Genomic DNA, 14,959 nt, shown 5'->3' on the forward strand with positions numbered 1-14,959 from the left:
CTTGGTGTCTGGGGTATGAGTAGGATTTACTGTGAGCCTCTTCTTACTACTCTGTTCTTATCCAATCAGTCAATTTAGGTTGATTTAGAGATGGAATGGTAGATGTGTTCTTAGTTTCCTCCAAGAAGGCCATCACATCCTCCTGAGCTCTTCAGCATCTCTACTCTTCCTCAGACACCCAGTGAGATAGCTGCTATTTCTTTGTTCATTTGTTTGTGTCTCCAGTTAGAAGGTAGTTTTCCAGGCCGATTTGCTACCCATAAATCTTTTGGATGCTATAGCGCCACTATCTTCTGACCTCCCCTCCTCCTCAGGACCCTTTCTGATTTTCTTTGTCCATCAAGGATCCACACATGTTGTTCATTTTTCTCTGTATAAAGCTAGCAATAGCTTAGACAAAGAGTATTGTTTTTATGTAAGAAGTCTTGTTTGAAGTAGTTTGAGTTGCTTCACCAGACAGTACTAAGCCACTGTTTCTGGAATTCTTGTGTTCTTTTCCTTTGTGCTAGCTAGATGACTGCTAGACTCACACCTGTCACCTAGAGCTCACGGCAGGAAGAAAAGCTTCCATATCTGTCACTTTTGACCAGAAAAGTGAAAAATTGCTCAAAAACCTCCTCTTTGAACTGTGTTTACATCAGTCTGCAGCCTGGATTGCAGAAGTCTTAAAAAGCAAGTGTTTAATAGGATACAGTGCTCTTTAGTTAAGAGAGTGTTCTGTCAAGGATGAAGAGGAAGGTGGGTTTGCATTAGCAGTCCATGTATAACCCAGCCTTCTCTTGGCTCATTCACAATTTCTAGTGCCCAACCTATAGTAATGTCATAATAGACACTTATTAAATGATGGATTAATGAATGAATTAGATAAAACAAGTCAGGAGACTATAAGACTATGACATTATAGCCTGGCTGTTTATGCAGAGTCCTAAAATAGAAGGTACCACACCCAAGAGCTCTGAAGCCAGGTTGCTGCCTTTGCAAAGACGTCCCTGACAATCCTGCTTCAGAATCTTAATTGAGTAAGCCTTAATTGGGCATTATTGACTTGAAGGTTATCTTAGCTGAGTTTATCTTAGCTGAGTTTTATCAGAACCTCAGCAATGCAAGTATTGACCCCTAGATAAGACAAATTTTAGGATTGTTTTTAATTGTGTACAGAAGAGTCTTCAGCGCTTTATCTTTGGCTCCAGACTCTTAGACCATACTCACCAAAAGATTTCAATAAACTACCTCCTCTGCCTTTTTATAGGAAGAACTTTGAAGATGCTTTTGAGAATTGTCCTAGGAATTTCATACCATCACGCCACTACCCAGGTTTTCCCTCCACTAGAGAGCGTCCTCTTGAAGAAAACTAAGTAGATAAATTTGTGCTCATTGCTTCAGAGTCCACTATTATTTTCATGTGCCTTCTTGGTGGGCTCCATGAGAAACCCTTTATTTGGCTGTATTTGCAACAGGAACTCAAGATTGTCAGCTTAGCAAAGACAAGTACCTGTTTCAAAATTAATACCCCTCCCTGCCCCTTTGTATCTTTTGTCCAATGCCCTTCCCAGATAAAGTACCTCAATGGTAGAGGGAGCAGTAGCATACAAGATTGTGTAGAAGTAGGCAGGTGAGCAAGAGACAGTGGGCAGCTCCTCCTCTTCCTTGAGGTATAGACAATTCTGATGAAGAGTTTCTAGAAATTCAGTTCCTAAAATGGATTGTGTAATTGTAGAGGTTTCTAGTGGGTTCCATTTTTAGTGTAGTTTAAAGAAATTTGTGGTTAGAGGAGAAAGCATTGAAAGTGGAGAGCTATGTTACAGAACCTTACCTTGTGCTGGAATACGTGATTTCCGTGTTGCTAGTCTGCAGGGTTATTCCTGACTTTCTCTTTAGCTCCTCACTCCAATCTTCATTATTTCCCCTTTTCATTCACGTCCTGTCCATTGTCTTCTTTCTTGTTCCTTCCCATCTTCTGCCACCAAAGGTGGGGAGCAAAAGGAAAGAGTGAGTGTGTATTTGTTGTAGGAAGATGCCCTCTGAAGTAGGTAGGCTGTTCTCCCCACCCCAGGAAAAGCCAACTTTATATTGGCTGAAAGAGAAAATAAAATATCAGCCAGTGAGTCATTGGCCAGGGCAGATAAACCACCTAAATATAGTACCCTGAAAACTTCACTAAATAGAGCTCGCTGTGACAGGAGGCCCTGTCAGGACCGTGGGTGCCTGGGACAGAAAGACCTGTAGCAAAGCTACCTTAAAGGCCAGGCAAGGACCCACTAGTCACTGTTAGAAGAATAGTGAAGACTTAGTGTGTTTCATGAAATTTGGTTTACTTTACAATTTATATGCTCAGGTTAGTACTTGAAATATTTTATTTTGATAGTTTACTCTGATTTGTGAATTTTGAATAATTCTTTAAAAAAATTTAGCTCATTCAGTAAAGTACTAACACAGCATCAGGGCCTATGTTTGATACTAGAACCCATGGGGATCAGGGGAGCCAAGTGTGGTGGATGCACTTGTAACCCTAATTCAGTGAGAGTCCTTGTATCAAAAAGCAAAAAGGTAGATAGCACCTGAAGAATGACACCCAAGGTTGGCTGGCCTCTAGCATCCATGGGCATATAGGTTTATACTATGCGTTCACACACACACACACACACACACACACACACACACACACTGCTTGTATAAAGTAATGTCATTCTTGGTGAGACAAATATATTACATCAGCAAATGAGTAATTAGTACTACTGGAATTCTACCAGCCCTTTCTGTAGGTATCGCATAAACTGTCTATTAAGAATAGCTGGAAGAGCTGAGCATAGTGGTGCACTCTGCAATCCCAGCGATTCTGAAACTATGCTCCTACCATTCTGGTTTTTCTGCTGGTCCAAAATAAAAAAGGCTAGAAGTCTCGAGTTTGTGTTTCTCTGTCAGTAGATGGCACCAGCAGTCAAAATCTGTAAGTAGGTCTTAGCCTCTTAGAACTACAGAAGTAATCTTTTTTTTTTATTGAAAAATTTCTTTTCACACAATAGATTTTGTTCATGTTTTTCTCCTTCCCCAACTCATCCCAGATTCTCCTTACCTATCTACCCACCCAACTTCACATTCTTTTCCTTTTTCTGCCTGTTTCAAAAAACAAAACAAAGTAAGAAGCAGAAACCGTACAGAAATGAAAATCAAAACAATCAAAAGACTGATAAGACAAAAAATGCCAAGGCAAAATGTAATGAAACAAAAAGTCTACAAAGATCCTATTGAGTTTGTTTTGTGTTGGCTAACTGCTCCTGTGCTCAGGGCCTACCCTAAAGATGTACCTCATGAGATTCCACTTGTGAACACTGATTTTCCCTTTGTTAGCCAGTATCAATTACAGATGGCTCCTTGGCTAGAAATGGGACCCTGTGTCTACTTTCCCTTCTGAGTGCCCAGACACTGTCTGGCTTGAATCTGAGCAGGTCTTATGTGTGCTACTACAGTCTCAATGAGTTCTTCAGTCCTATTGTATCTTGAAGACACTATTTCCTTGGAGTAATCCGTCACCTCTGGTTCATACAATTTTTTTGACTCCTATTCTTCATAGTTCTCTGAGCCTTGGATGGGGGTGGGAGGCTGATGAAGATATTCCCTCTAAGATTGAGTGCTGCAAAGTCTCTCATCTCTCCCTCTTTGCACATTGTCCAGTTGTGGTCTCTGATAATTCCCATCTACTGCAAGAGGAAGCTTCTCTGATATGGATTGAGCAAGGCACTAATCTATGGATATAGTTGTGTGCCATTAGGAGTCATATGCATACTATGTTCCTTTAGCAGAGTAAGTAGTGGGAATTCTCTTAGGTCCATAACCTGTCTAGTCTTGGGTTCTTGGTCATCTTAGCAACATGAGATACAGATTCCATCTCATTAAATCAAATCAAAAGGTTACTTCTGTAACATTTGTGCCACTATTATACCAGTATATCTTGCAGACAAGTCACTGTTTTGTAGGTCACAAGGGTTTGTAGCTCTGTGGTATTGATGATAACCTTTTTTTCTTCCAATAGCCTTTTTCTGCTGACTCTCTCAGAAGTTAGAATCTTAACAATTCATAACTGCAGGTGTCCTATTGAAAGTCCCAAGAATGAACAGAAGACACTAAAGTCAAGCCCTGCTCAAGCTAATATGCTAAGTAGGAAATAAAACATTAGAATCTCGTAAGTGTGATTGGGAAGTATTTGGTTTAAAAAATAAACACACACACATAACAAACAAGAAGAAACAAAAAGGAAATTTAGAAACTTAATTCACTTAAATGAAAACTGCTGTCCATTTTTATAACCGACAAATGCTGCTTAAAATCATCTGTAAGCCTAAGTTTTCACATAAAATTCTTGAAGATGTTACCATAACTTCTCAGTCCTCTCTTTTCCTATCAGGTTGTGCCTTCCCCACCTCAAGTGTTCTGTAGATTTCACCTTAGAGTGTATTCTTAAACCTAGATTAGCCATTTAAACGATAGTGCCCAAGGTCACTCAACTAATGGCTGAGATGGAAAATGAACCCAGATTGTCCTGCTGCAGAACACCACACTTAGTATTTAGGATTGACAGTATGACCCAAAGTGAAGGATGTACACAGTGGTCAGTATCATACCTTGTAAGAATCCACAAAGCCAGAAGCTTGAAGTTGCTACTGTATTGTCTTTTTGCCTCCATAACCATGTCAGAAATTACTGGAAAAGATTCCAGAAAGAACCTGAAGAACTTAACCTCTCTCTGCATTTCAGGGATTTGGGTTAAGTAGAGAAGACTAATCAGGCCTGTACATAGGTGTAAGTGAGTTAGATTTTAAGGCTTGCTCCTATTACTGCCTGAAAAAAACACTAAACTGTTCCTTTATTCTCCACACCTCCAGTTTGGGTGACGTTTTTTATCCATATGAAATACTTTTGTATATCCTATTGTAATCTTTGTGTTAAGAACTATCAAAATAGATTCATGTTAGTAATCTTTTAACACTTTTAAGGTGTTTTCCTGTCCAATAATTTGTCTCAAAATACATGTACATGGATCTGCAGTTTATGGCAGTCTGCCCTGATAATGTCACACTTTACTTGGAACATCCTCTTGCTACATCCCCTTGTCCCCTCTTAGCTTTTACTCCCTTTGAGCACCCTCTCAAGCTAACATATCATGGCAGAACAGAGACCTAATCTGCTTTATCCGGACACACACAGAAACACACTGGTAACTGTTTGCTAGGCCCAGTACCTATCTAGTAATTTTATAGGTAATATCCAACTTCCTACATGGAGGATAAAGAAGATGGTTAACATTGTATGCAGAACTCTGAGACATTGCCTTCATCTGCTCTCCAAGCCCTGGCCTAACACCAAGCAATTTCTGGTTCTAGAAAAACAACTGTGTAATGCCTGAAGATGTGAGAAACTTCTATTTGATGACCAATGGTTTTCATATGACATGGAGTGTGAAGCTAGATGGTAAGTCAACCTCCTTGATGTTGGAGAACACTCTCCTGTTTGAGGTTAGATGAGCAGCTCTGAAGGTCCTTAGAATTGTAAGATCTTTTCATCTATACTATTTTTGTGGGTCTCAAGTGTCAAATCCAGAAGCTGTGATCCCCTCCCCATCCAATGCTAACCAATGCTATCAGTGCTTTCCCTACTCTTACAGTATTTGAGCCTGAGTTGTCCTGATCTAGAAGCCCAGTTTAGAGACTTCTTGCTAGAGGAAATAATTAGTCACCACATAGAGAACCCAACCGACTCAAACATAAAGCATCTGAGAACTCTGTAGCTACAGCAGTACTTTCTACTTTCCTTCAAACAGCTGACCAAGCTCCAAATGTCATTCTTACCACTGTGCAACTTTAAGGCTCTAACCCTCAAACCAGGGCTTCTCTTTCTTTTTTTACATCAGTCACCTCAGCCTACATCACCAAACACCTATGTCCAGGCTTTTATCTAAGCCGTGTATCTATACCTAAACATTGGCATTGCAAATGTAGAAGCCCAGCTTGTTACATGCCAGAGATTTCACATAGTATGTAAAATGTGAAAGGTGGTAGACACTACATATGTATATGAAAATTCTTCAAAAGGTTCATAAGTTAGGAAGTCCTGAAGTACCCTTTGGGGCCCAGCACATGCCTGGCACAGTCTTACAGATGTGCCCTCAAAGGAGCCTTCATTTCTTTATACTCTAGCTACATCTCTACATGTTCTTGGGCTTAGGGAAGCACCTATAGCTTCCCACTGCTGTTGTTAAGGAGGAGTGACTTCTGTTACACAGAAAAGCCACACAACTGACTCCCTTCCATATCTTTGCCTCCTGCTAGCACATCTGAGTTGCCTTTTTTGATGATTTCTAAAACTTTTTATTTTGTACCTAGCCAGAGGTACTTTTTATAGATTATTAATGAATATATGATATTAGCTTTTACCAAAATCATTCTATTCAATGGACTAAAAACCTTGTTCATACTTCTAATATCTTCTTCTGTTACTTTATTTCTCAATCACCGTCTTTTTATCCCCATTACTAAATGGCTTAATGTAGTGACAGAAAAGGCAACAGAGCTGAAGAGATGACTGGGTGGTTAAGAGCATTTACTGCTCTTCCAGAGGGTCTGAGTTTGGTTCCTAAGCATCCATGTAACTCATAATCACCTGTAAATCCAGCTCTATGGGACCCAGTGACTCTTCTGGCCTCCATGAGCATCCATACATATGCCAGACACTCACATACACATAAAAGTTAATTAAAGGTAGCAGAGGTGGCCTTTAATATTTACTTTAGTGATCTTTCCTGGTATTCCATAATCTATATTCCTTTGCTCATTCTAGCCTTTTTAGATTTCTGAGTTTTTGTTTGCCACTCTTTATCCATCATCTTATATCAACAGGGTTCTATTATGGCTCAGTGGTTAAGAGCACTGCCTGCTCTTCCAAAAATCCCAAGTTCAATTCCTAGCAACTACATGGTAGCTCACAACCATTTGTCATGAGATCTGGTGCCCTCTTGAGGGAGAGACCTGGTCAGCAGTCCTCATCAATTAGACCATGAAACCCAATATGGACAAGTTCAACAGAACCACCATATATAGGCTGTCCATGTGTGCTTCAGCATTGCCAGGGCATAAATTTCATTTTCATTTCTATATAATAAAAGGCAATATGTAGTATGCTGTTTCTTAATTATACCCTGTTCATAAAAGACCAAACCCAACAAACAAGAAGGGTGCTAAGTTCTCTATATCAAGGGAAAATGACAAACGGAAGGAGAGCTATTTTCCATCATGAAGGTTTATAATTAAAGAAAAAAAAGTGTCTATTACATAAAGCCACGATTCCGTGGGAAACTTTAGTTCTTACCAGGCAATGGTGGCATGTGCTTTAATCCTAGTACTCAGGAGGCAGAAGCAGACGGATCTATGTGAGTTCAAGGCCACCTTGGTCTACAGAGTAAGTTCCAGGACCACCAAGAACATCTAAGGCTATGAAGAAACCCTGTCTCCCACAAAACAAAAACAAACAAACAAACAAAAAGAATAAAAGAAAGTAGTTCTGACTAATACAAGGGAATTAAGTGAGAATATGTTTTAAGTCATTTAGTCTTCAAACAGAGTTACTGAGTAAATTTTCTAGCCCTTGTGAATATCCCATTAAAAACTTTTCAACAGTGCCATAATAAACATGGTTAGAACTGCTCATCATCCTTGGAGCCCAGTTCCTCAGTTTGTTTGCATAAAAAGCTAGTGTTTGGGGCATATATAGTGAATGCTCCTCTTCTGTGACCCTCTCTCAGGCTCCTCAGCCATGGAGCCACTCTCAGTGGGTTTATTGGGTTAGCCAAGCAAAACCACTTATGGTCACCATTGTCTAACCTACCTCTTGTCATTCTTTTTGTTCCCATAGAACACATCATTCCACTGGGAAGCATGGTGATTAATGGTATTTCAAAACTGACTCAGCTCATCCAGTCTTCTCTGTATTCACTTCCTAATGCACCAACTCTGGCAGACCTAGAGGACGATGATGAAGGTACCTGGTTAGAACTTAGCCCTCTTGGCTCACTTTTATGATACAGAGAACTATAGGAACATGCTGTAGAATTGTCTTCCACTAAACTGCAACTCTTTTCATCCATAGCTTCTGGAAATAAGATAGAAACAGAAAAAACAAATATCAACAGACAAAAATTTCATGAAGGAAATTCTAGGGTCGTGTCTTTTATTTTTTTTTTCTTGTACCCATTTTAGTGCCAGTGATGTAGTAGTGGAGGCACTTAATAAGTAGTTACTGCAGGAATCAGTGTTATGGATTAAAATTCACTCAATTCAGATGCCAGCCATGGTAGCACAGCCTTATAATGTCAGTACTTGGGAGACTGTAGCAGGAGAATCATGCATTTGAATTCAGCCAACTACATAGTATGACCATTTCTAAAACAATAGGATTCAAGAAATAGGGAAGTCTAAATACAGCTACTTTTCTCCCCATTCCGAGCTCTAATCACTTTGCCACTTGAGAATGAGATGGCTTACAGACCGAATAACTAGAAGAGACTAAGAGCAGTGGTGGCACGTAAGGAGTCCTTTAGTCAGAACTGTGTTTAACTGCTATGACAGAGTCAGTTACACCGTCTTCTGAAGTAGAAATCCGAGACTAGACAGACCATTGTGGCCTGATTGAGAAATGCGGTCTCCAGGCTTCCTGCAGCACCAGCCTTTTGGGATATTGTGTTGTGTTTTGTTTGTCTTCGTGGTTCAGATATATATAGGCTCTACCTATGGGCTTCAAGTCTCTGCTCCTGGGAAAAGAAGAAAAGACAAGGTAGGGGAAAGGATCTTGGCAAAATCTACCATTTTCCCTTATCAGAACAACCATGTTCTCCAAAGCCATTGACCAGAGCATTGCTAAAGCAGGGGAATCCTGGGGGTATTTTGATTTGTAAAGAATTATTTCTTCCAGTGAATTGGGAATTAAGAAAAGGAAAACAGACAACTTGTTTCTAAGCCTTGAAGGTTTACCAAAGTCCTTGTAAGGGTAATAATGTAAGGCTTCACTCATAACCAGTTGATCAAGAAATAATAGTACCAGAGTGGTCAAGGGACAGACTGGTTAAGTCATGGGTACTGGAAAAAAAGAGACTGTTACTCAGAGAGCTATAGGATCACCAAGGATAGGGAGATTGGTTACATTGGCTTAAGACATGTATGATGTCTTCTCTAAAAGGCAAAGAAGTAGTTAAATAGACAGGCTAGGGTTACACTCTTCTTGAGATTAGAAGACATGAATCAGATTAGAGAAGATATTTTCACAAAAGACTTGAACAAGGAATAGGGAACACAGTATCTATATACCTATGGGTATAAAAAACACTCAGCCTTCTGGTTTCTCCTGGGTGTATGCATTTTACAGTAGTCTAGACTTCGGTATCACTATAGGATGTGAGAAAGAAACATGTTAAGTAAACACTAGTAAAAGAGAATGTTTTGCTGCTAGAGAAATGCCTTGGTGGTAGTTAAGAGTGCTCTTACAGAGAACTGAGGCTCCTAGCACCCACATCATCAGGAAGCTCACAGAAACATCTGTAATTTCAGGGATTCAGATGCTCTCTGCAAGCACATGCATGCAAGGGGTGCACATAAAATTATACAGTCATACACACAAGGGAAGTAAGTTGGTTTGGGGGCTAGGGAGATAGCCCAGCAGGTAAGAGCACTTTTTCTTGTAGGGGCCTGGGTTTGCTTCCCAGCAACCCACATGCTAGGCTCACAACCAACTTTAACTTCAGTTCTCAGGGTCCTAATGTCTTCTTCTGAACTCTGCAGAAACCAGGGCATGTGTATGGTACACAGACACACATTCAGGGAAAAATACTAATAAAAATAAACTAAACTCAATAAATTTGAGTTCTTTTTGATCTTTAGAAGAAAGTATCTACATATTTGAAAGGATTCATCCAAAATGGGGAGGGAGAGAAGGAGGGAGGGAAGGAAGGAAGGAAGAAGAAAAGAAAAGACATCTGTACACTCTGGTTACTGGGGAAGAGGGTGACAAGCTTTTATACTTGTGAAGAAATGATAATCATGTTAACACACTAATCGAGTTTCTTGTGTGTGGTAGTGGAAATTAGAAAATGGTGAGAAGCATTTAGTGGTTACTGGGGGGGAATAATGAAAATTGAAAGTCCTGTATATGCAAAGGAAATGTACCTTTTGGGTTATAAGAAGAAAGTCATAATTTCTAGGACTGTTGTGTATAACTTTTGAAGAAAATACAAGGAACATTTTTAAAACATTTATCCTGTTTTGGTTAAACCTAAAGTTATAAGAGAGGCTAAGTTAAAGTCTTGTAGGTTAATTTGTAGCCTATTCCCTGAAACAATATCAAGTCATAGATCCCAATTCTTCAGCATAACCTCCTTCTCAAGCTGCAGTTTGAATTGGCTAAAATGAGATCTTGCTGGAACAGGGCGAACGCTATAAAAAGAAGAAATTTGGAGACAGGCACATGTAAGAAGAGTGCCATTTAAAGATAAAGGCAAAGTTAGGGGTGATTTTTCTGCAAGCCAAGAGCATGTGTGTGCACACACACACTTGAGCAAGAAATGAAAAGCTAGAAGAGCAGCTGCAACAGATTCTTCCCCACAGCCCTCAGGTGGAGTGACTTCTAGGCACTTGGATTTCAAACTTGTGCCCACCAAGTCTATGAGACAAGAATACCGTTTAGGTCACTGAGTTGGTGGTACTTTATAACCGAAGCCCTCACAAACTAACAGTGGTTTTTGTTCCTCAGAGAGGAGAATGGAGACAAAGCTGGCAAAGCAAAAGGTTTCCTTTATTGTAGGAATGAAGTCTTACACCTTATCAGGGGCAACAGTGCCTTAATGTATCAGTTTTCTATGCCTAACAGATTACCACAAATTTAATGAATTGAAACTACACAAATCCATTGTTGGTTTTGTTTATCAACAGTTTCCATGAGTTAAGAATTCACCTACAAGGTAGCTGAGTTCTCTTCTTAGCTAAACGCCCTGGCACTTTTTGATTAAGGTAGTCATGTGGCTCTAATTATGTGAGAAAAAAATAAGTTAACTTTATTCATCTAAAGTAACAACAGAGAGAGTGACTCTTGAAAAAAAGTTTTCTGGGAATGAATAGAATTCCAGTCTGGCTTGTGGTTATAACAGAGCCACAGGTATGCTCAGAAGAATTCCAAGAAGGAGGGGCTTTGAAAGACAAAATGAAGTTCACATAAGTTGCCTTGAAACAGGTTGAAGGCCATTGCAGACTTGGTGTTAACCATTGATAGAGATAGCCATTGAAATTCTCTATTGAATTTTTGCAGTCTTAAAAAATTTATTTTTAGAAATTAATACAGAAAAATGTAATATACATAAAATGAAGGAAGTGTGCAAATAAAGCATGCATGAGATGCATGTAGATGGTATAAGAAGAACACCTTTGACTTTGAGGAAACCTTTTTAATAGTTTGTACCTCAGACACAAGCATAAGCTTCCCACTTCTTTATGACCTACCAACTCTAATTTGGGGTGGACAGTGACTTAAGTAACTTTGATACAGTAAAGGAATAAAACTCTGTATTGGCATCTCCAGTCTAAAAGGGGAGGAAAAGGAAGAAAACATAAAATGAGAAACATAATGGAATAAAATGAAATAGATCAATCATTGTAATAAGTAATACTAAATTGAATCTCCCTTTTGAAAAAATTCTATTAGACCAAAATAAAAAGCAGAACTTACCTGCATCCTACTTTTTAGGAGCACACTTAAACTGGTGAAGATACTTCCTCGTGAGGTAATGGCAAGTGAGTGATTGAGAACAGCCTTCCTGCTGAAGCTGCAAAGTGGGACAACATTTAAAACTCATCTTCCTAAAAACATCTAAGAGCTACCAACGTGATGAAGAAAAACATCAGAGCAACGTCCGGAAGAAGCTAGAGAATCTAGAGAACACTTACAGTGAAGACTGGCTTTGCCCAGAGTGCACTGTCCTTATTCACAAGAGACAGTATGCAACTGAGAAACTGAACATGTACCCATTACTGAGCCAAAGGAGAAGATGGATTCCAGGCTCTGTGAAAGATGGTCCCCATTAAAAACCACTCTACTCTTTGGGTTGGCACTGCAAAATGCTGTACCCAAGGAGGCAGCATGAGCTAGAAGAAACAGCTCTTCACATGGATTGAAGCTCAAGTGTGAGTCATCTGTATATTGAAGCAGCCAGAGAGTTCACAGAAAATGTTAAACCCCAAAATTATATTAAATTAATTCTAGTTTTTTCATTGAAATTAATGTTCTACTTAATATAATTGTATTTTACAACAGATTTGTAATTTCTAAAAAAAAAGTCACTTAATTCTACAATAAAAATTAACATTTCTGTTATCTAGAGTCATCTCTCTGATCAGGTGTCACATAAACATGATAAATGAGAAATGTGATTGTCAGCAAATGGGCCAACCTTTCTGTAGTTATTTTCTTTTTTGTTAACTTTTTTAATTAAAAATAGATTCTTCTCTCATACAATAATCCCAACTTCAGTTTCCACTCCTCCTGTTTTCCTCCCTTCTCCTTAGATCCATTCACCTTCTTTTTCCTCATCAGAAAGGAGCAGGTCTCCAGGAGATGATGGTGAGACAGGACAAGGTGAAAGCCCTTATACAGAGCTGGACAAGGCAACTCAATAGCAGAAAAAGAGTCCCAGAAGCAAGCAAAATAGTCAGAGATACACCCACCTCCATTGTGAGGTGTCTCACAGTAATACCAAACTAACAGCCATAACATAAACACAAGGGACCTGGTGCAAACCCATGTAGGCCCCGTGCTTGTCATGTTATTTAGTCTTTGTGAGCCCTGCTTAGTTGATTTGGTGAACTATGTTCTCCCAGTGTCCTCCATCCCTGCTGACTCCTCTTCTGCAGGGTTTCCCCATCTCCAAGGGGACAGACCTGATGGAGGCCTCCAATTTAGACACTCTCTGCCTCCTTATACTCTCCCCGCCATGTAATACCTGATGATGGATCTCTGCATGTGCTCCCATCTGCTACTGGAGGAAGCCTCTCTAATGACAACTGGACAAGGCACCAATCCTTGGTTTCTGGGCTATCCAGTCTCTGGTTCCTAGCTATCTAGGCAGTGTAGGGCATGTGTTCCCTCTCGTGGGGTGGGCCTCAAGTTAAAACAAACAATTGTTGGCTGCTCCCACATGTTCTGCGCCACCACCGCACCAGCACATCTTACAGGGAGGAGAGGTAGTAGATGGAGAGGTTTGTGGCTGGGTTGGTATCCAGGTTTCTCTTTGCACAGCCTAGACACTACCTTCTCACGCCAAAGACACTAGAATGTAGGGGTGAAGGCTCCAAGCCTACACCAGCTCCACCTCTCTGTGTTCAGTGAGCTGAGTGGAAGTGTCCTTGCCGATGCCCCCAACCCACTATCAGTTTTAGAGGGTGACTTCTGTCTCCACAGGACCTCCTCAGCCAACAACTCTAACAAATGGAAGCTTTGCCTGGCTATAAAATATGGCCAATTGAAATTCCATATCCTTGATTACTAGGTGTCTTCACTAAGATCAACCTCATAGGTTCCAGGAATTTTTTACTGCACTAGGTATCTCTACCACCCCCACAATGCCCTCAGTTCCAGCTGCCTCTCCCACACTCTCTCTCCCTCCATCCCCCAAACACACACACACACACACACACACACACACACAAGTGATTCCTCCATGCTCCCATTCCCACTCAGAATCTGTTCTATTATCCCTTCCCAGGGAGATTGATGATTTCCATATAGCTCTCCTCTCCAACCTGTTTGGGTCTATGGATTGTAGCTTAGTTATGATTGATTTACTTAACAAATAATATCCACTTATAAGTGGATACATGCCATTTTGTTTCTCTGATTCTGGGTTATCTCACTCAGGATGATCTTTTCTAGTTATATCCATTTGCCTATAAGTCTCATGGTGTCATTTTTTAACAAGTAATGCTCCATTGTGTAAATGTACTACAATCTCTTTATCCATTCTTTCATTAAGGGAAATGTAGGGAAATAATTCTGACTATTATGAATAAAGTTATAGTGAATATAGTTGATCAAGTGTGCTTGTGGTAGGATGGAGCATCTTTTGTATATATGCCCAGGAGTGGTATAGCTAGATCTTGAGGTGGGTTGATTCCCAATTTTCAGAGAAACCTCCACATTGATTTCCACAGTGGCTATACAAGTTTGCACTCCTACCTGCAACAGCATAAACTGTCACTTGGGCTATTGATCTTATCCATTCTAACAGGTGTGAGATGGAATCCTAAAGTAGTTTTGATTTACATTTCACTGATGGCTAAGGATGTTAAACATTCTTTAGATGCTTCTCAGCCATTTGAGATTTCTCTGTTGAGAATTCTCTGTTTAGATCTGTATCCCATTTTTAATTGGATTTTTTTAATATCTAGTTTCTTGAGGGTTTTCTTTTTTTATATTAGACCTCTATCAGATGTGGAACTGGTTAAATCTTTTCCCATTTCGTAGGTGCCTCTTTGTCCAATTGATGGTGTCCTTTGCCCTACATAAATTTTTCAGTATCATGAGGTCCTATTTATTAATTGCTTATCTCAGTGTCTGTGCTATCCGTGTTCTGTTCAGAAACTTGTCTCCTGTTCCAACATGTTCAAGGCTGCTGCTCCCCACATTCTTTTCTATCAGTTTCAGTGTATCTGGTTTTGTGTTGAGGTCTTTGATCCACTTGGACTTGAATTTGTACAGAGTGATAAATATGGACCTATTTGCATCTATCTACGTGCCAACATCCAATTAGACGAGCACCATTTGTTGAAGTTTTTTTTTCCAGTGTGTATTTCTGACTTCTTTATCAAATATCAGGTGTCTGTAGGTATGTGAACTTATTTCTGAGACTTCGATTCAGGCCCATTGATTAACATGT

General features: G+C 39.8%; 1 protein-coding gene across 1 annotated transcript in view; it reads left to right on the top strand.

The window, feature by feature from the left end:
* The window catches only part of Tpgs2 (tubulin polyglutamylase complex subunit 2), a 59,702-nt gene that overhangs the window by 33,510 nt on the left and 11,233 nt on the right, over positions 1 to 14,959 (top strand). The window contains exons 3-4 of the mRNA XM_057788714.1: positions 5,379 to 5,466; positions 7,903 to 8,028. Coding sequence (XP_057644697.1) covers positions 5,379 to 5,466; positions 7,903 to 8,028 — 214 coding nt within the window. The remainder of the gene's footprint in view (positions 1 to 5,378; positions 5,467 to 7,902; positions 8,029 to 14,959) is intronic.

Source organism: Chionomys nivalis, chromosome 14 (genome assembly GCF_950005125.1).
Source record: "Chionomys nivalis chromosome 14, mChiNiv1.1, whole genome shotgun sequence".
Lineage (NCBI taxonomy): Eukaryota > Metazoa > Chordata > Mammalia > Rodentia > Cricetidae > Chionomys > Chionomys nivalis.